Here is a 22,124-nt window from a genome sequence, read left to right as displayed (position 1 = left end):
TCTCAGCTGGCCTGGAATGCCTGTTCCCCCGGATAAGCTGGAGGAGGAGACTGGGGAGAGTGAGATCTAGGTTTTCTCTGCTTAGGCTGTTGCCCCTGGATAAATGGAAGAAAATAAATGGATGGATGGACGATTTGCAGGAAGATTGTGATTGCTAAGTCTGAATTTTGCATTTAGTTGACTTGTCAGGTCAACTAGTCTTCTATCTAGACCCAGAGCCTGACATGCTCTGAAATATATTCTGGAACTTGGCTATGACAAGCATTAAAAGCAATAAGTCATAAAACAAATCATTAAGTACGGTGATGCTCAAAGTGATTATCTGGCTGTAATTAAAAGTCATGGGACAGGTCCAAGATATTATTGAGATTAAAATGCAACTGGATATCATCTGCATGGCAATTAAAAACTACAGTTTGAGTGTAATTTGACCAAAAGGTAACATAAATAAAATAATATTGGGCCTAACCGTGAGCCTTGGGGCACTCCACATATCATTTATGCTAGATTCTTTTTATCAGGATACCATATTTCTACATGTGTTCTTCCTTATAATGGGTCTTACCAGGAACTGAAAATTATACACTTACATATGAAAACACATTAAGTCACTAAAGGCAATCTGGATTACATCGTCTGGATTATAGAGAATTGTGCTAGAAAAATAATAAATTGTGTGCTGTTGACTCGGAATAACTCGGAAAAATGTATCATCCTATTTGTTGAAGAGAAGGTTGTATTGCCTTAGAGAACAAAACCATTATATTCTGAAAAATCATTGTTGTCTTAAAAACTGACTTAAGTGTGAACTATTCTTATCTACAGATTTGTTTAAAGTTGACTTATGTATCTTATTCAGGATTACAGGCCAGTGGCACTGACTTCCCACATAATGAAGACCATGGAGAGGCTCGTCCTGGATCAGCTCCGGCCCATTGTCCAGTCATTTCTGGACCCCCTCCAGTTCGCCTACCAGCCCCGCCTGGGAGTTGAGGATGCCATTATCTACCTGCTAAACCGAGTCTACGCTCACCTGGATAAGCCGGCCAGCACTGTGAGGGTCATGTTCTTTGACTTCTCAAGTGCATTCAACACCATTCAGCCTGCTCTTCTGGGTGATAAGTTGACAGCGATGCAGGTAGATGTCCCCCTTGTGTCCTGGATTGTTGACTACCTGACTGGCAGACCACAGTATGTACGGCTGCAGCACTGTGTGTCTGACAGAGTAGTTAGCAACACTGGAGCCCCACAAGGGACTGTCCTCTCTCCCTTCCTCTTCACCCTCTACACCACAGACTTCAGCTACTGCTCAGAGACCTGCCATCTTCAAAAGTTTTCTGATGACTCTGCAATAGTTGGATGTATCAGCAGGGGTGATGAGGATGAGTACAGGAGGACAGTGAAGGACTTTGTCACATGGTGCAAGCGGAACCATCTAGAGCTCAACGTGACAAAGACAAAGGAACTGGTGGTGGACTTGAGGAAAGACAAGGCACCGGTGGCCCCTATGTCCATCGGAGGGGTCAGTGTGGACACCGTTGAGGACTACAAATATCTGGGAGTACACATTGACAACAAACTGGACTGGGCTAAGAACACTGATGCCCTATACAGGAAGGGCCAAAGTCGCCTCTATTTTCTGAGACGCCTGAGGTCCTTCAACATCTGCCGGACTATGCTCAGGATCTTCTATGAGTCTGTGGTGGCGAGTGCCATCCTCTATGCTGTTGCATGCTGGGGCAGCAGACTGAGGGCGGCAGACGCCAACAGACTCAATAAACTGATCCACAAAGCCAGTGATGTGGTGGGAGTGGAGCTGGATTCGCTTATGGCAGTGTCGGAGAGGAGGATGCTGTCTAAGCTGCAGGCCATTATGAACAATGGCTCCCACCCACTCTACAACACAGTGATGGGACACAGGAGCACATTCAGTGCAAGACTCATCCCACCAAAATGCACCACAGAGCGCCACAGGAGGTCATTTCTACCTGTGGCCATCAGACTCTATAACTCCTCCCTTAATAGGTGACATTGTGGTTCATCAGTGTCATTCATTTATCAGTATTCAATTGTACATAAAATTGTTTAAATTTCCATATACATTGTACATACAATATATACATTGTACATTGTACATACACTTATACATTGTACAAAAAAGGACTGTGCATATATATATAATGACACCTATTTAAAAATTTTTGCACTCACAATTTTCATATGTGTATAGATTTAGATGTGTATATAGTCAAAATATCTCTTTAGTCTTTATACTTTTATGCCTTTAGTGTATGTTATTGTGTTTTAGGTTTACTCGTTTAAATGAAACGGTTGCAGCTGTAACAGTAGTAATTTCCCTTTGGGATTAATAAAGTATTCTGACTGACTGACTGACTGACAAAAGTACAAAGATAAGCCATATGTAAAAATCATATAAAGAAGTCCATGGAATCAGCATAGTCTGAAGTGAAGATGTATAGAAAGTCACTCAAAACATTATCTTAAGATAAAAGTTTGTACATTTTTAGCTGTCAAATAAGTTCAGATCAGTTCAGATGACTTTTTGCAAAGAAGAGAAAAGGAACAAGGCAAAATGAACATGCAGCATAAAGCCCAGATGCTCTGCTGCAGTTTCACTTGCTCTTGAGTGTGGTTTATTTTAGTCATAGCTTCCACAGATAAACAACCAGGATGGGAGAGTAAGAGCTCTTGAAGGCTTTCTATAAACTGTTTAAGAATAGACTGACACAGTAGAAATAGAAATGAAAACAGAAGAATCTTGGAAACAGAGGAATTTGCAGTTTAATATGATTACATTATAGAAACAGCTTGTCAAAAGCAATAAGGAGAATGAGAATTTAATAAGTAGACTTAAGCAGACAGAGAGCAAAGATAGATTATTTTATAGTTTATGGACAAAACACATTCTAAAGTGATCAAAAATGTTGTGTTTGCACAATATTTTAAGTCATTCTTGATTGTTTCAAAACACATTTAAATCTGAACATGACTGCAAACATGTTCACTGCTTTTCCCCCATTATTTTCTTACCTCCACTGATGGCCTTCAGTGGCTGTGGATATGAGCTATGTTCTGATTCCACTCATGATGAGACAGATTGACAGATATGGATACAGCACACAGCTTATTGACTGGCAGTCCTGCCCATCTGCTGCAAGAACCATTTCCTGTGATGTATGAGATTTTAATCTTTTGATTTCCTTTTTCATTGAGAGTCCTTTGTATCTAAGAGACAGGTAATGGAAGATGAGAGGTCTGATCTGTCTTTCTCTATATATGAAAATCTGGAGTCTGGCCCAGCATTGGGGTTTCGTGTCTGATGAGGGAACGCTGTAACCAAAAGGTGACTAAAGGTTCATTTTAGGCAGGAAACAATATGACTAACAATGAGCAAGACCAGTGTTCAGAGGAGAAAACAGAGTGTTAAAAGTGATATTGCACAATATCTTCTCTTTCCAATAATAACTGGATTTGCTTAATTGGATTCTTTCACTTGGATTAAAAAAAATCCTCCAGCAAACAAACAAAAAAACCTCTTTGAAGTATAAAGGTGATAATTAATTGCTTTAAATTAAACTACATATTTGTTTGCCTGGCATATTTTAAAGAAGCCTGCTATTTTCTTTCCTTTCCAAAGTTTTCAGATTAATTATAACAACTGACAAGAAATATACTATACGCTGAGGTTCATGGTAAAATTATATTACTGTAATAAGCTATACATTTGTGTCTGTTAGATGGATATTCTGGAAGAATCTGTATGTGCAGGAAAGCTAATCATAATTAGCCATATAATGCATTCATTTAAGCACATATAGACAATAAGGTGACAAGACGTGAAGTTTTAATGAGCAGAAGCGAGACAAATTCCACTGCAGTGTTTTTTCAGTCATTCAGACGTTGTAGAACCTCAACACCGAAGACTATTAAACAAGAAGTGAGAATCATGCCTTGGCCCCCTGCTTTCATGTAACCTTAAATGAGCTGCTCTGCTCCTATCTTCAATGAATGATCCTGCTGCAGAAGCCGGTCTACGTGAAGATATACATGACAGAGTGATGAAGGCGGCACACACTTAATCACCACTCTTCTCTATGAGTTAAAGAACTCAGAGAGCTGCACGTTCCATCTGGAGAATGAAACAGCCAAGATCTTTGATGGGTCAACAGCATCAATCAGAGTTTACTGTCCTGATCAGCAGTGAACCAGGGTTTGTATTGACCATGCAGGTGATAAATAACCTCCACTGAACTAAGTTTAGGTGCACAAGAATGGTTGGCACAAACAGGAAAATGAAGACTGAGTGCAGCACTGCTCCTCCCTGATAATCCCTCAGCATTGTCTGTGAGATTACTCCCTTGAGTTTCCATTCATTAGCTTATAAATTAGTCTGCCAGGAGGCTCGCTTCATGAGGGAAGCCTGTTCATGTTAATTACCAGCAGATGGCGCCATAAAAAGTCAGCTATCCATTCATTTTCTTCTGCCTGCTCATCCAGTTCTGGTAAAATAGATTTTTAAAGGCCAGTTCCATCAAAACTAGCAAATAAAAAAAATAAAATTTTCATACTCTACCTTAGGAGGTAGAGTATGAATTTTATCTCCCATATGGCCATATTTTATCTCCCATATGGCCATATTTTATCTCCCATATGGCCATAGGTATGTGGACATGCAAACATTACAGCCCTAATGTGGGTGTTGAAGATAGCTCCGATTTGCTCTGATTTGCTTTGAAGATTTTCCATCATAGTTTGTAACCTGGCTGTGGGATTTGCTCCTATTCATCTACAATCACAGAGGTGGACCACTGACATTTGGCAGTCAAGTTTGGCTTTGTGAACTGAAAACCTGTCATGGCATGTAGACAGATACACAGTCAAAAGGGCCTGTTTTCACTTCTCTTTTATCTTGTTATCTTAGCCATGGTGCAACTTTGACCACAAAACAGAAAATAGAGTCTAGTTGTTGTGTTGCAGGTGCTGTGGGTGTAGGATGCACATCATTCCTGCAGTGTATGTCATACACTGAGGTTTCCAAACTCTGTGAGCGAGCATGGTTCACCACCATACCAAGCTTTTCCATCATTGTCTTCTACTGCTACTGCATGACAAGAGCCTGAGCCAAAACAGAGTTCACCACCACTAGAGCCACACAGACACGCCTCTGGGATATACACTCAGACACATGCACACACCCTGTGTCAGACACACCCCTTGCCAAACGCATCAGAAATGCCCTGAGGTATGGTAAAACACAGCTCCTCAAGCAAACAGTGACTACAGCAAGCTAAGGAGTGTGTTGTGAAACTTTAGTCTTGCTTGTGAGACTGAAACTTTTCTCTCTTTTTGTGTACAACATCAACATAACTTACTAAAAACAGCTTAAAATTGATCTGAATTACGTTTAAAGTTTGTGAATTCTTACTGAGTCTCTGCTGCTTTTTGCAAAGATTTCTGAGTGCATGAAATCACAAAAAACAAAAATAGTAAACTTTTTGTTTTTGTACACTTTCAAAATAAATGATATCAAAAGCTGAGCTGTCCATTTTTCAAAGCACCATTTTCAAAACTCTAAACTGAATCTAGATTTTTGCAACGTCCTCTGATTGTCAGATTGTCTCAGTCCGAGGGAGGAAACTATCACACTGTCCTGATACTTTTCATAACTGGCATGCATGAAAGAGAAGATGTTACAAATTCCATCACTTCAGTACACTCATCCTGTGTCCGTCAGCTTCATTAAACCCTCACTGTACAGTAAGTGAGTGCAAAGAGCCACCACCTGTGCAGATCCACAGCACATCCCTAACTACACAATCTCTGTTTTCAGACTTTCCAGTCTTCAGTACGAATACCCTCCTTTCAGGAAGTGGGACAAAGGAATTTTTTGAGCTGCCCGCTGTGATTCATTGCTGACACACACACACACACACACACACACACACACACACACACACACACACACACAGTAGGTTTAGCCTTTATAACTCATTATTCATGGCTTAGTTCTAACATGGCTACCAGCAGTCTGACTCAGGGGTTCTGGAGGAGAGTCAGGTGGAAGTTGGACAAGAAAGAGCTCTTCTTCTACAAAGAGCTTGTTTCACGTTGTCTTTGTTTGGTTTAATTGACAGGGAAGGTAGTATTGGTGAAATGAAGTGTGCTGGTAGCAGCTTTATTGTTTTAAAATATTTTTTTTATACATAAGAACTAAAAACAAAAGCTGTGTTGATAGCAGTTAATTTACAATTCCTTTAGTACACATGAGCTGGTATCATACAAACTGACATAGGTTCTGTGAAGTCATAACACACCGAATAATGCATAATCATTAACACATCATTACTGCTTAATATTCACAACTCTAGTAGTTTACTTTTGCATGGTTTTCCAGCTCTGCTTCCTTAACCTGAGTGTCTATATTGCCTAATATCCATAGACCGATTCGCCCCTGCAGCACCTGAAAGCGGAGCCTTGCGGAGCTCTCGTGGAGAGAAGGAGGCGGGGCGTCACGCGCCACGAGAGGACCTGAGATGTGAGCGAGTCTCTCTGCTGGATGCAGTCAGCCAGAGTTTAGTCCCACACGTTTCAGCAGCAGCAGGTCCACGGGCTTGGCTCAAGGCAAAGTATTTAAAAATCGATTGAAAAAAAACCCCAAACTTTTTACTGGGAGGATATTTCTTTCAGAAGCGAAAAGAAGACTCTCCGGTCGGATTTAATGAAAAAGTTGCAGTCTTCAGAGACTGTCCGGCGGAATATGATTTGACTCAACAGGACGTGCCGCATTGTTGCTCACTAACAGGTAAGTTTGTTTCGAACTCCTCCAGTTTCCTGTTTTTTGTTGTTTTGTTTTTTTAAACTCACAATGCGTAAAAGCGCAGAATGATCCCAGACCCTCTTCTCCTCCTCTGGATATCACAGCCTGTATTGTAACGTTTTTTTCTGGCTCCTAACACCATTTCACCAACTTCCCATTGCTGTTTTCTGAGCCTCTCGCCATGACTCATTTTCCTTTCAAACTGAAAACATTTTCACTGTTTTCCACCTTTTGTCTTTTGAGGGAAAAAAAAAAAGAAAAGAAAGTGATGAATAATAGAGGCTATGATCTTTTTTGTGTTTGGTGCAGGTGCACAATAATGCGCTCCCTATTACTCCAAAAACAAGTCTGCTTCTCTTGACCGTCTCGTGGAATGAGAATGTTTTAATTGTTTAATGCTTATTTTCTTTGATACACAATCATCATCCTGCAGTGGTTCCTCAGACTGTGATATTCAGTCTTTGGCAAGTATGAGTACCGTTTTCTGTTTTCTGCCTACAGGCGCCTGTTAAGTGCTGTCTGTGTGAAAATCCTCCCCTTCAAACATATGTTGCATATGAATGCTGAGTTTTCTCCCCCTGATTTGCTCTACAATAACAAATGAGCTCCTAACATTGAGACATCCAATATAAATCAATCAGAATGTGCACACACGGGGGGATCTGAATGAATTTATGCGTAGCTGTGGGCATTAATATAAAACCCAAACTTACTGTGCAGCATGTTATTGCTTTGTTTTGGTTTATATCCTCGGATTGTGTTAAAGACACATCCAGACAGGGAGCATGCAAACGGACATTTTGCCAGTTCTCTCTCCCTGGTGTGGCTATTTTACACCCCTGCCCCCCACCCTCAAATAAAAAAAAAGAAAAGGTAATCCCAGTGGATTACCGTTTAGTTGGTGGGGTTATTTATCATTTTGCTGGATGGGCCCCCTTGCCTTCTCCCTCCCACCTCTTTTGTTTTAATTAAGTTTATCTCTGCTCCCATGGGCTCTTGCTGTCTAAACTTAGGCCAGTGGATCCATCAGCGCGCAGTGCGGGCTCCTCTCAGGGTGATTCACTGCTTTGCTTTGCACTGTGGTCACTTGGGAACAGAGCAGAGCGCCACAGAAGTGCTCACCCAAGTCTTGTTCCTTGTTCGTCCAGCGGTCAGTGAGAGCAGATGTGCACGTGTCCATGATAAGAAGACTGATATCGAAGCTCTGTGTCACCATAAAACCTCCAGTAACTTGAGTATGACTATGTTCAATGCTTGTGGTGAAGTGAGTAAACCCTGACTTCACTGCCTGACAGAGTCCTATTTGTGAGTCTAAATAAGGGATTTGAATCTTCCAAATCAGCACAAACTGCAGCTTTTTCCCCAAAAGTTCACACTCAATGTAATTAAGGCCACCTATTCATCTGTGATGAATGTTTCAGTGCTTGTTGTTCTAGCGGGGATGCTTTAATAATTAATTTCTCATGTCTCTTATTTCTGGAACAGGATGAATCTCTGTTTGCTTCTTGCCATCATGCTGCTGTGGGCCATGCGCTCCAGTGTGCAGGGCCAGTGCGATAAATCATCAGAGGCAACCCAACTCAACCTCTCTGTCACCTATGAGCTCCCATCGTTTACTGCAGATTTCCCAATTCAGAACATGGTGATGTTGGATGGGGTCATCTATGTCGGTGCCGTGAACAGAATATATGCCCTGGCCCCGAACTTGACGAAGCTGTCAGAGTACCGCACAGGTCCACTGCTTGCCAACGAGACCTGCGGCCAGAAGCAGAGTGGAACGAGCAGCGGTGGAAGAGTGGACAACCATAACATTGCCTTAGTGGTGGAGAACATTTATGACAAGGGGTTGTACAGCTGTGGCTCAGCAGATAACGGTGTTTGCCGTCGTCACGTCCTGGATGATGGCGCCAGCCCAAAAACCATAGACGAAGAAGTCTACTGCTTTGCCAATAAGGTGAGCCTAGGCACAGGGCAACCCATAGACTCAGATGTTGTAGTCAGCCCTTCAGGCTCCCAAGTGCTGAATGTGGAGAGCAACGTCATCAAATTTTTTGTTGGGAACTCAGAAATTCCTGGCAGAGGAAACATCTCAGGCAGTGCAAAACACCTACACACCATTTCTCTGCGGAAAATGAAGACAAGCCAAAATGGTTTCACTTTCTTCTCTAACACGTCATACATGGACCTGATTCCATCTCTACGTGGAAATTACTATCTGCGCTACGTTTACTCCTTCCACAGTGGACCCTTCACCTACTTCCTCACTGTGCAGCGGGTGAGCAAGGACTCTCAGGCCTACCACTCCCGCATAGTCCGCATGTGCTCCACAGACTTTGTGATTCGTCGCTATGTGGAAATGCCCCTTGAATGCATCAGCACCGACAAGCGGCGGCGGCGCTCTGTGAAAGATGTGAAGGTGTTCAATATCTTGCAGGCAGCCTATGTCACTAAGGCGGGAATTGACCCAGAACTCCAGAAGCAAGTGAAGGTGGAAGAGGGCGATGACGTGCTGTTTGCTGCTTTTGCTCAAGGAAAGCCAAACTCTCCAGAACCGACCCCTAATTCAGCTGTTTGCGTGATGTCCCTTAAACACATCAACAACATGTTCAAGGCCTATATGGACAGGTGCAATACCGTAGACCCATATCACTTCACTGGTTCAGACAAGAAGTCCTGCTACAATGTGGTAAGAGCCGGGAGGGGGAGGGGCTTACATTACAGCTATAGTTATTGCAGACTTTGCCCTTATTTGGAAGGAAATTGCTGTTCTTCTTCTTAGCTTTCATAAAAGATTAATCAAATTTCAACACAAAAGTGTATTTGCAAATTATTTCTTTATCACTTCAAAAGTTCTTGCAGTTATGTTCCATGTGGAAGTCTGCAATGGCTACTGCTGCACTCACATGCATTTTTATGACACTTTCTAGGACTAGAGTGTTTTCCTGAAGAAACCCAAGTTTTATCAGGATTCCAGTGCTGTTTTACAGCGATCCTTGATTTTAATCTTTATGAATTATAGACCCTGGCTCTCCATTAAATGTTATTTAGTTTGTTGGATAGAGAGACTGCCAGTTATTGGGTGGTCTCAGGTTCACACAGGCACCGTGTCTACTTTGCTGTTGTCTAAGTGTCCTTGAGGAAGACACTGAAACATAACTCTGACCTCTGAGACCTATGTTTAGGGTCTGTGGCAAATCTTTCATCGTTTTGGCTCAGTACTCCAGCATATTGGATTTAAAATTAAAGAATGACAGTGATGTGAAAGTCCTGACCTTCAGCTTTAATTTGAAGCTGTTAACATCCATATTTGGTGAACTGTTTACAACTTGTTGCCTTCTCAAAACAGTCGTTCAACATTTGGAACAAGTGTTGGGAGGATGCTCCTTAATATACAAAGAAGACAACAGAGTAGATTTTTTTAATGCCAGAATAGCTGAACATTCTTGATTGGCCACGTGAAGCTCATCATATGCTAAAGAAAGAGGAAGAGGGTTAGGAGATGCTTTGCTCTGCAGCAGTGTTTCAGGTGGGTGGTGCATGTCAAAGTAACATCCATATAATCGAGAACCCAAGTTCTGGCAGAACGCTGCATTGTAATGATGTGATCAGTGGTAGTTGCATAACCTGTCAGTGGTTCTAATATTGTGGCTGATCTCTTTGTTTTGGTTTCTTAAATTTTGCTTACTTCTAATCTGATGTGAAAGGCAAGGCTTCTGAATTAGAGGTGAAAGCCGGCTCTTTAACTTTGTCATTTTGTTTTAATGTTTTAATTGATTTCAAAGCTGATATGCTGGAGAAGTCCCCCTCCCCCAGTGTTGTTGTTAAATAGTTGTAACTAGCCGTCTTTTCTGCCTTGTCTCTGTCCTCCAATCTATCAGCAATGGACCAATCAATCAGCTGGATCATCTGATCAATAATGACATGAAGTTAACTGCTGACCACCCTGACAAAGGGGCTGTCAATATGCGTACTTGAGCTGCCCCCTCTGTGACTTCATCTTTACTTTACTTCAGCATCAGTCAGTACTTTATATCAGCTGTCAAGCACACGATTACCTTGATATGTTATGCAGTGAATGGGTTGTCAAAGGGCAGGCACATACAGGAGTAATGAGTCGAGGGAAAACACCCAACACACTCCAGAGGAAGACCACAGTCAAAGCACTGGGTGTGTGCGTTACTACGGGGGCTGTTTTTTGTGTTATGAATTTGCTTTAAAATGGTTGGATTAGCCATCATTGTAGCAAAATTTATTGGTGCTTGACTACAAACCACAACTATGCACCATATCTATGGGTAAGAAGCATTTGTGACTGATGGCTTTGCACAATTTATCCTATTTTTTATAAACTATATGCGCTCAAGTGAGTGACTTTTGCATACTAGGCTGCTGTTTTAGACATTTTAGTTGACATTTCTATCATTCCTGCTGTCCCTTTTGCGCAATATAAAAATCAATGACCAGACAGATAAAACTTGCTTGAACTCCATTCCAGTAAACATCAAGTCTGCATTGTAGAACATTTTCCACACACAGACTTTGAGAATGGCGACTGCTTTAATAGTGGACAGTCACCTTGCTTTTATTTCAAAGATTCAGTCAACACTAACTGGCTAGCCTTCTGTCTCCAGCTCTAGCTTCATGAACTGCAGGTGCCGACAGTTGTTCTTCAGGTCTAAAACTCCACTGGACTGCCATTTAAACCAAAACATGCATCAGGTGGAGAACTCGGTCGTGCACTGCTAAAGCTGCCTGCAACACGGCTGCAGAGACCAAGAACTATCTTCACCAGTTGAATTTTAAGACTCCAGTTGGGTGTCCATTAACGGGATGAGGAACTCACTGAAGAGGCAGCTGAGCAGTACTCAATAAGCCACTGTCACAAAGTATGTATAGTGTTATATATTTATTTCTGTAAAAGGTGTGAGTGGGCCTTCTGATAATCCACATTCACATTCCTGCACTGCTGACACCAATACAATCTTCTCCAGTGGACAAGACAGTTGTGTATCAGTTTTCTTCCCCAGTTCCTTTTTTCTTATGTATTCCTTCTTTTCTGGACGCATTACCTCCATTAAAAGTGGAATAGCCTCTTCCATCCATGTGGACACCTGTATTCTTATATGTACCACTGCACCAGCAGATACAAAATAAACAAGAATAAGCTCTACAAAACATACTTCCATAGTGCTACAAGTGGTCAAATTCTACAAAGCTATAACTTGCCAACAGGCTGTCTGGTCCTTTAAGGCTGAATGTCGTGTTTTTTTGTTTTCTTTTCTTTTTTCTTAATCAATGTGATCTTACAGACAGACATGAAGAGTGACATGTGGTTGAAAGGAGATTGAAAGCAGCTTTGTAAATACATGCACATACACGGTGGGTGGGTGTTTGTGTACATCACTGCAGTTCTGACAGCTATCAGCAGCAGAGATCCACAGGGGAAAGTGAGGAATGCTGGGAGCAAAGCGTGGTGGGGGGATTTGAGGGCAGTGCATATCTATCAGCGAGCTGTGATGAATGGCTGGGGGATAACGGGGCATCAGCAGCTGGGTGGAAGATGATCTTCCCAACCCACTGTGGCAGCCAGGCACACTGGCAATGTCTCTGTTTTATTTGCCGCAACCCCCACCTGTTACTGGCACCTGTAGGATAGTGCAAAATGCTTCAGCAGCTAAAGAGTTTTATCATGATGAGCATTAATTTGATTTGATCTTTCATCAGTATTTGGAAGTGCATTGATGGCTTGGTGTTTAAAATTTAGAGACTGTTCACACTTTGAGACCTGACGTAGAAGATGCACTTTTAAAGTTCATATCTTTCATTGTAAAAATGGGACTCCCATTGGGACAGAGCAGGGAAAAAGCTAAAAATGGAGAACACCAAACAAACCACAGCCCAGACCTTGTGGCTCTGTGCATCTTTGCTGAACAGATGTGAAAGATTTTCACTGCTTGACAGTGAATACATTTGGAATCAGAGTCAGAAGCATTTATCTGCTGTAAACTCACAAAGCCTGTTGAGCTACTGTGCACAGGATCAAAACAAAAATCTTCCTGTTGCAAATCAAACAACTTACCCCCACAACCTACTTCGGCTCCAAACTTCTTTAAATGAGCCGTATTTACCAGTTGCCAAACACCGAGCATACCTTTTCTTTCCTGAAACCCCAAACAGTAATTGTCTGTTTCCTCTTCTTGACAGTGACGGGCTCCATAAAACCTGCTGTTTTGATCCTTCAGAGTGAGAATGTACTATTCCATTATTAGACATTCTTTCCTCTTGACTCAATTGATTACAGGGTGACATCAGTTTTTGCTGGAGGTACAGTAGCAGCACTGTGCTGTGTAATTATCAAAGGACTCCTTCTGTTTGTCTAGACACTTTGATTTAAAATTTACATTTTTTTAACCTACCTAATTCTTTATTTTGCAGCTGCAGAACCATCTTTACTCACTGCTCCCTATTTAGTACCCTGACACAGTCACACAACCACTGTTGACTTTTTTCATTCATCTACATAAAGATTTGCAGTTTCAAAGTATTTCATAGTTTGAAAGTAGAGTTGCACACATGCAGTAGGTCAAGTGCTGAATTGCTGCTGCCAAAAGAGCTTTTATCTTCCAATTTGTCTTTCATTTCTTCCTATCCACAGCTGCCAGGTTAAGAAACAAGCTGTAACAACAAAAGACCATTGAACAACTGCCCACCTGATGCTCATGGTTTAAGCTTGGAGTGGAGTAATCTAGTCGTGGCTCCATTTAATAGATTTATGACCTGTATTCAGTGGCATACGGCAGGTATCTCTGTTATCAGGAGGTTTGTGAGAGTTAAGCACAGTCATAAATTCATAAACTGCAGACGTTTGGAGGATGCATACTTAGGCACACAAGAGGTTATTTTTGTCAGTTGCTCCACCAAACTGTGTGTTTCTGATGGAAAACTCCCAGTAGGGATCTGGATGAGGTTGAAAGCTCAGCGTAAGAGCATGTTTGAAGTTTTTAAGTGCTGGTTGTCAGCTCAGACGTGCCTCTTAACTCCATTTCAGGCAGCAAGATATGATAAATGTAATGACTAGTGGCTCTTTTTTCAGCTGTCTTTGTGATAGAAAAAATCTGCTTTTTAATTATTTCTGCAGGGTTATTTCTGCCTTCAAGCTCCTGTAAGTTGCATGACAACCATGTAAGTTAAAAAATTAGAGCTAATGTTAACCACAAAACAACTGAGCAACCATGAGCAACTACTGTTTACTGTGCTTTAATATTAGGATATGCTTGTAATCATTTAGATTAACTGGGTGCTCCGTGGGGAGAACAGTAATAAACAGTTAACTGATAATGAATCCATTCATTTACAGTTGAAATAAGTATCACTAAAACTGGTGCGTGCATTACAGTGCTTAATGAGCCAATCTCATTCTTCTACCTATTTATATTTTAAGCACGTGTGCCAAAATGTTACCTAGGTTCAGTGAAAATTGAATTTGAGTAGTCAAATTTTGTATTTCACTTGCCCTCCACCTCTGAGAGACATTCACAAATATCAAACGCACTCTTTAAATCCAGCCCCCGGAATGTGCTGTGGCCTGACAGTACAGCTTTTGAAAAAGACATGTACAGCCATTTTCCTGGGTAATGTAGTCTGCGGGGCTATGGGGATTTGGAGCTTTCCTATAAGTCTACTGAGGGAGCAGAAACACTTGAGACTAGAAATAAAGAACAGCCACATTCGGGGTCAAAATTATCATCGGATTACCATTGATTTGAGAAAACCCACCAAAGGCTGATTGCTTTTAAATTGAATTCTAGGCCTGATTGATTATAGTGCGAGTAATATAATTCCAGGAGGGAGACAGTTTTGACCAACAGTCATTTTAATTAAGCTGCTTGTTTAAATGAACAGGTTTTAAATGTTGGCTTGAAGAAAATGCCAAACAAGCTGCTACAGTGACTCACTGAATTATGTTTTTTGTCTCTGATTATGAAACAGTAAACATTAATTTATGTGGCTTCAGGGATGTATTTCGCTTTGCCGTGCAGGTGTTTAGTCACTAGATAAGATATGATTTGCACATCTGAAAATTTTCTATACAGCAGTGAACACATGGAGATCCAGTTATGAAATACAAATACTGTTGGAGCTTTTATTATGTCATTCCTTATTGCCTCCATCTTTAATAATGGCTGTAGAAACCATGCCTATAATCCAGCCTGAATAACTATGGCTTTATCTAAATGCCATATATATTTATTTATTTTATATATATATTTATTTATTTTATATATATTTATATATTTTAAACAAGGGGGGAAAGCAAAGATATCAGAAAGATGAAGCTGCAAAATCTAACTTTATCATGTCAAGAAAATACGTAGCCACATAAGAAATGTAATGTACTGTATGTAATGTGACAGCAATTACTGGTAAATCTGTCTTCAGTGTGCATGTCCCAGATGTTTCATATATTTTTTTTTTGTAGTTTTCCACTGACATAATGAGAGTTTCAGGTGATTAGATCCACAGCTGTCAGATAATAGATGGACTTATTGCTGCAAATCTCTCAGACGTGCTGCTCATTCAATGCGTTCTGCTGTGAATGTCATGGTTTTTAGCCCCACATGCCCAAGCCTGCTTATAGCATCACTAAGCTGGTATTTGCTCATTTAAACTTATGCATGAAACAGATGTGCAAAACAGCAGGCTTTATTGAAGTAAATGACATTATCATCATCATTTTATGAAGTTACTTATTTTTTTAAGAATGTTTTAGGGAATTTTTACTTTTATTCACTGAGGACAGTGGTGATCAACAGGAATTGTGGGGAGAGCATGCAGGGGAGTGACGTGCTGGCTGGATCAACTCCAGCTTGTTGGGAGAGATTTTAGCCCATGTGGTATGTGCCCTATACATTTGGCTATAGGGTCAACCTAATATACCACTCAACTCAAACAATACATAAACATTTACCACTATTGGCAGCCAGAAAATGCATTATCAGTGACTGTTTTCTTTACAAGCTCTGGTGGATTTAGCTCTTAAAGAATTTTCCATTTCACTTCCAAGACAGACAGACGTGTAACAGGTGCCTGTGTGTACAGAGAGTAGAGAGAAGTGGCAGTAGCAGAATTAGAGAGAACAGAAAGTAGAGAGAAATGTGCATGGGGTTTCTCACAGTGCTCCATTTTCCTCCCACAATCCAAAAACATGCATGCTAGGCTAACTGGTAATTGTAAATTGGTGGAGACTTGAGTGTGAATTGTTTGCCCTATGAACCCCCCCAATGACTCTGAATTATGAGGATGGAAGAGGGGATGCAATAACAGGAAATGGTCTAGTATTTTTTTCATCTGATAATTTTGCATGTTTATGTTACATTTTCTACCATCCTTTACACATTTTGTTACCACAAATGCCACAGATCGTGTTCACATGTCCGAGCCTGTTCATGCCATTGCTCAGCTGGGTGTACAACCCGGTGCTGACGGCAGCAGGTGGGTGCATCTCCATCGATGTACAAGAATCAACAAAACAATGAAAATAGCATGTTCCTGTCCCGTCCTGCCATTCTTTTTAAGGACAGTTAGTGATTGTAGTAAGGTTAAGATTAGAGCTGTTGTGTTCCAGTAAGTTGCATCTGTCTCTTTACATGTTAACACAGAGGTGCACGTGTTTTATGCAGCAGAGCTAGATAAATGTGTTGAGTTTGATGCTGTGCTCAGCTGATCAGCATAAAATGAACAAAAAACAGGACATGCACATTGCTGCATAGATTATTCTTCTCCTAAATCTCCTAGATTACTGGTGAAGATAATCAAGTTGATCATTTAGCCATATGAGTGAAGGCAAAATAGTGTTCAGGCCATGGAAGCTACCTTTTATGCAGTATAATATCTTGGAAAACTCTATGTGCCCCAAAGCATTACATTCTGGCTTGCTATGAGGCAGTGAGAGCTGGCAGCTCTGTATTCCTTCGTCCTCAGGAGGGCCTTGCGTCATCTGACAGCCATGTCGAGACAGGTCCCCTCTTCAAAAGGAGAAACTTGGTCAGCACCCACATTCAGCTGCACAGCACATCAGGAAAAAAAAAACATGTACTGTATCTGATATGTCAAATATGGCAGTGTAATGTTTTTCAAAGGGTTTACGGTCAAATTAACTTGGAGCTGTGCCAATCATGACAAGTTGCAGTGCTACAGCGGATCAGTAATTTTGACCAATATATGACTAATGAGCCCCTTAAAGAATTTTTTTTTCTTCATAATACCTTGATCGTGGAAGATAAAACTGTTAAGCAAAAGGCTGCATTTTTTTTTTCTCAACACTACCCATCTACCTCTGTAGTGTTGGGTGATTGTGAGCCTATTCGCGTCTGCAGGCATTTCCAGGCAATTTTCCACATGATTTCACATTCACTCAATGTTAGTGTTTAGTTTGAATCCAAGTTGTTAATTATTAAACTAGGAGTTCAGTTTCTTGTTTTGCAGGAAGCGTGTGCAAATTGTTTTGTGCGGTCTTTTGTATGCACACCTTATCTTTGTTCCCTAGATAAAGAGAGAATATGCAAAACACTGATGCCTGCAAGCTGTCTTTCAATAAGCAAGGTGGGAAATTACCACCAGCCAAACGTCAGCCAAATAGTGTTCAAATTAGGCCACAACTGTTAAGATTTTTATTGCTAACTACAACTCCAGTACCACTGGGACAAAACAAGCTATTTAACACCTTAACTTTCCCCCTTTGGTTTAGCTTACTTTGGGGTTGCACCTATTTCTTGTTGACCAACAGTGTCAGTATTTCCAACACTTGTTTAAATCTCTAGGATGATTATACTTTTGGAAAACTATCCCAGTTTTTGTGACTTCACACCGGGGCCCCACTTTCCATGTTGGGAACACACATAGATTCTGTGTTTTCTGTAAACATGCTATCAGATGGAAATAGTCTAGATACCTTATGCATCATTTTAAATACACATCACTAATATTCAGCCAGACATATATGGTATCTTTGGAAAATTTAGAGTCAGCACAAAAAATGTAAGACTTTAAACATTTCTCATTTTGTTTGGAGGCACAGCATAAATGTGCACTGACCAGTTTGCAAGTAAGACACTGTTTGTCATGACAAGAATCTGTTTCTTCCTTCTTGCACTTGTTTTTTGTTTTGTTTTGTTTTACTATTTTCTGACCATTTTAGGCTGATTGGTTGGTCATGTGTTTAAAATAAGCTCAACTGCAAGTTAACAATTTTAAAAAATTATCCTATTTTTCCATCCTTATATAATTCTGATATAATTCTGAATAAAATACTTTCCCCAACCAACTGAACTAAGTGCTTTGGTGATCACTGTGACTGTCATGTCATCTTTCTGTTTTGACACAGTGATGCAAATTAGATACTTTCCTAAAACGCAGTGCTGCTGAAGCTTTTATCTGTGGTTGAAAAACTGCTTTCCTTACCAGCATAGAGACACTTGCCAACAGTGCCAGAAGCCATTCCTGATACACTTGTTTAGTGTCAAGTATGGAGGCACTTTGCTCTGCTGAGTTTATGAGTCAAGGCCCCCAAGCTATTTCCTAATCAGCTGCATGCCTCCTACTCTTCTATTTCACCACATAGTGATATCCTGCTCTCCACTGAAATAAGGCATGTGGATGCTTATCTGTCCCTCGCCCCTCCCATGCCCAAAATGAAGGACCAAAAGCTTGTCCTAAGCTGCGACCTCACCTCGACCCCAGATCACTCTTACTTCCTTGACTGTGGGTCCTTCGGGCTTTATCATAAGGTCTGTCTGCCCCTTTGAAAAGCTCATAATCACAAAGTTCACTGGAGCAGCAAATGACCATGGCAGGCCTGCAGCCACAGTAAACTGGATAGACAAAAATGAAATCTTACCTCATCTCCATATTTCTGAAGATATTGGATTTGGTATAGTGAGAAGTGGGTAGATTATTTCTATCTTTGTAGTCTGGTTGATGAGCTCTTTGATACCATAAAGACACACTGGAAAAACTGGGACTCTTCTTCCTGCAAATGCATCTCAACTTAACTCAACCCAAAGTGAAATGACCAGCAGTGGAGGCACCGCCATCATCCGTTTACTTGACTTGAGTACTGTGAATTCTTAAAAAGGCACATTTTCTTATTTGAAACTGTCTGCATTCATGTTTTACAGATAATGCTGGTTTTGTAACATGTTTTTCAGACTTTAGACTCCACCTAACTATAACAGAAGGGAACTGAATTTTCAAAATTTCGAAATTACATATAAAAAAAAAAAGAACAGAATTGTAGGGGGAAAACCATTTTTATTTTTGCCAATTGGACTAATTGAGCCTTTGAGATTCTCTTGTTGTGGACAAATAGAATTTCCTGTCAGTTGCAGACCTATATCAGCTCTTCCTGAGCACACAAATATCAATAAACTCCACTTTTTTAAACCAAATGAAAGTGGACACCATGTCATTCCACAGGAAGATCTCACCACACACGAGGACTGATTCCCCCCATTCCATTCAAACAGTAATCCTCACACAATGCAAGCAAGGGATTATGCCAGAATGTGTACTCAAGTAATGGAGGAGGTCAGAGAACAAACCCTCCTTGCCATCAGTGTCTACACACTTGTATGGCTTTTATCCCCCCTGCTGTGCCCCTGAACAATGCACCACAAACAGAAAAGTTATCTAGCCAATCCCTGGGACGCCACAGATATTGTCTCCACAGGCTTTGATCTCGTCCTCCTCATCGGGGATCATGGTTTGAATCATTTACCGGGAAGTGGGTAAGCTCACACCTGAGGGCTGAGTAGTTTTTCTTGGAAATGAATACTGTGTTTTACGGTTAAGTCACGTTTTGTACACAGCTGGAACTTGGCAGGATTGTTTTGATCATTTTTGTTTAAAGACTCTTTAAAAAAAAAAAGAAAAGTTCTTTGCAAAACAGTTATTTGCTATATTTAGTTTGAGAATACAGAATTATTCTTCATTATGCCTGCAAACCTGACTTAACTGCTGTTTTTATTGTTTGGGGGGGGGGGGGGGGGTCTGATTACTAGTTTGCATGCTCGTCAAACAACCACTCTTTTTGCTCAGTTGCATCACACACCCTCCAGCCAGCTTATTTTTCAAAGTTAAACATGGAATGAAGCCCCCATCATGAAGTCAGCATGTTCGGATCCTCCATTCTGGCATTAAAAATTTCTGGCTTTCACATCTAATCCCTGAAGATCTTTATTTGTGCAATGTAGTGAAAAAGAGGTTGAGCAACACTGCAAAGTTTGGTGCCAACTTCCAGGACTTTAATAAGTGTCAAAAGTAACACAATGCTGCATTGTTGCAATCGTGGTCTGCTCTCTGAGGACAGAGGCAATGCTAATATTTCTTTTGTTTGCAGTCTTGAGAGTTCCAAATGCACAAATGGCTGCCACCTGCAAGCTGTCACGACAAGCTATGAAACATTTTATGGTGACTTCACAAAGATCTGCATCCATAAAATAAAACGCCTGTTTTTCGAAGTTTTATGATGAGGTTTTGACTGTGTTTCCATAGGGTTTCTTGATTATATTTAGCCATCTTTTTCATGCAAAGCAGCTGGAATACTATATTTGCTTTTCTGTCACTTGATGAAAAGACACAATTGCAAAGGGCCATGCAGCTGAGCAATCAAAGACACATTTCAAATTTAGTTGTTTTCGTTTGCACCTCTTCAACTGAGTCTGATCTGAGCTCTCCTGTGTGGAGAAGCACAGTGTGTCTGCCAGCACTATGGTGCAAGTGATCTCCGCTCATTCAGGTCATTGAGGAGCCCTCCACGTACAGACCTTGTATTGACTCACAGTTGAAAAGCTGCCTTGCTGCTGAAGCGCAGGCCGGTGTTGTTTACAACCTAAGGTTATCAGGCTGCTCCTCAACGGCTGTGGCTCGGTTATCAGGCTGCTCCTCAACGACTGCTGCTCTCCAGCTGCCGTTTCCTTTCCTTCCCTCATGTGTGATTAAGTCCTGCTGCCTGTAAGATGGAAGTTCGACTCTCAGATTTGCAAAGAATGAGACGAAGAGAGAGAGCCACTTATAGTCAAGAATGTTCTGTGCTTTAAATGGTAGCAAGAAGGCCGCAGGAGCCATTTTTGGCAATTTCTGTTCATAGTGAAATCTTCACTGTGAAGGTTCTGCCAAGTGTCTGCACCGGTGGATGGATTTGATTATTCCAGACTGCTAGGAGCAGGAATTTTAGAAAAAAAAAAAGATATTTGGCTGAATAACTTGTCACGTTAAATCTTGTGTGCATATCCCCGCTTCAAAGCCAGTGTTGGCTTTCTCAGCATACAGTGAAGCTGTATTAAATCCACTTCTTTGTAGTAATCAGTGGAAAAGGGTAATGCTAATGCTAATAAAATAATGTGAGTAGATGATTGGTGCTATCTCCCCGAAGAAGCCTCGACAATAAATCAGCCTCCCCTTTACATTTATGGGTATTTATGTCTATAATTGAGAGCACATGCAGAAATGGCAGCTGCTTCAATAAATACGACTGATCGTTCCACTCAGCGATCAGTTTCAAGATTGATGTGATCTCAGAAAGACGTTAATGCTCTAAAATAATCTCTTGAGTGACTAATATTAAGGCTGAAAAAGCAAAGTGCAATCTGGTGCTCATTTACACCCTAAAATTGTCCTTTGGATTCCTCATTTAGTTGGAGCACTGTCACATAGTATTAGGACAGAGTGTTTGGAGTTGTTCACATCCATATGCACCCACAGTATACTTCTTGACCTGTTTGATTATGACAAACAACATTAAACGTAGGTAAATGTTAACAAAACACATTTTCTGCAGACCTTCGGATAGTTTTGCTTTAATTCTCTTGGTTCTGAGATATGTCGATGAACTATCTTTACCCCCAATCCAATACAGTGGATGTGAAGGGAGATTTTATTGTGGTGCTTACACCATTGAAAAGATTTGACATTTGTGCCTGTTTTGTAACTTCTTTCCACAAGGATGCTTTCCTTATGAAATCTCCTCACAGCAAAGATGGGACACTAGTGTAGTGTGTTAGGGACATACACAAAGGAAGAGATTAGCATATTGTGGCCATCAAAGACCAGGGAATGTCAGTGAAAATCATTAAGATATACTTAACGGGTTGAGAGCTTGACGCTGGAGGATAATCAAGCTGAATGAATCTAAACTTTGAAGCTAGTGATTGCTGTTCACTAGTATATGACAAGGTGGGGAAGAGGATTACATTTGCAACTGGAGCCTGAAATGTCCCCTAGCGACCAA

At 40.9% G+C, this 22,124-nt stretch overlaps 1 protein-coding gene across 1 annotated transcript in view; it reads left to right on the top strand.

Moving 5' to 3' along the window:
• Nucleotides 1–6,593: 6,593 nt before the first annotated feature.
• met (MET proto-oncogene, receptor tyrosine kinase) overlaps nt 6,594–22,124 on the top strand; it is a 74,981-nt gene continuing 59,450 nt past the window's right edge. The window contains exons 1-2 of the mRNA XM_030731620.1: nt 6,594–6,823; nt 8,324–9,524. Of these exons, the coding sequence (XP_030587480.1) occupies nt 8,325–9,524 (1,200 nt within the window). The 5' untranslated portion in view covers nt 6,594–6,823; nt 8,324. The remainder of the gene's footprint in view (nt 6,824–8,323; nt 9,525–22,124) is intronic.

The sequence above is a fragment of the Archocentrus centrarchus genome, chromosome 6 (assembly GCF_007364275.1).
Source record: "Archocentrus centrarchus isolate MPI-CPG fArcCen1 chromosome 6, fArcCen1, whole genome shotgun sequence".
In the NCBI taxonomy this organism is placed as follows: domain Eukaryota; kingdom Metazoa; phylum Chordata; class Actinopteri; order Cichliformes; family Cichlidae; genus Archocentrus; species Archocentrus centrarchus.
Note: the sequence above shows the minus strand (reverse complement) of the source record. Positions and strands in the feature narration are given on the sequence as shown.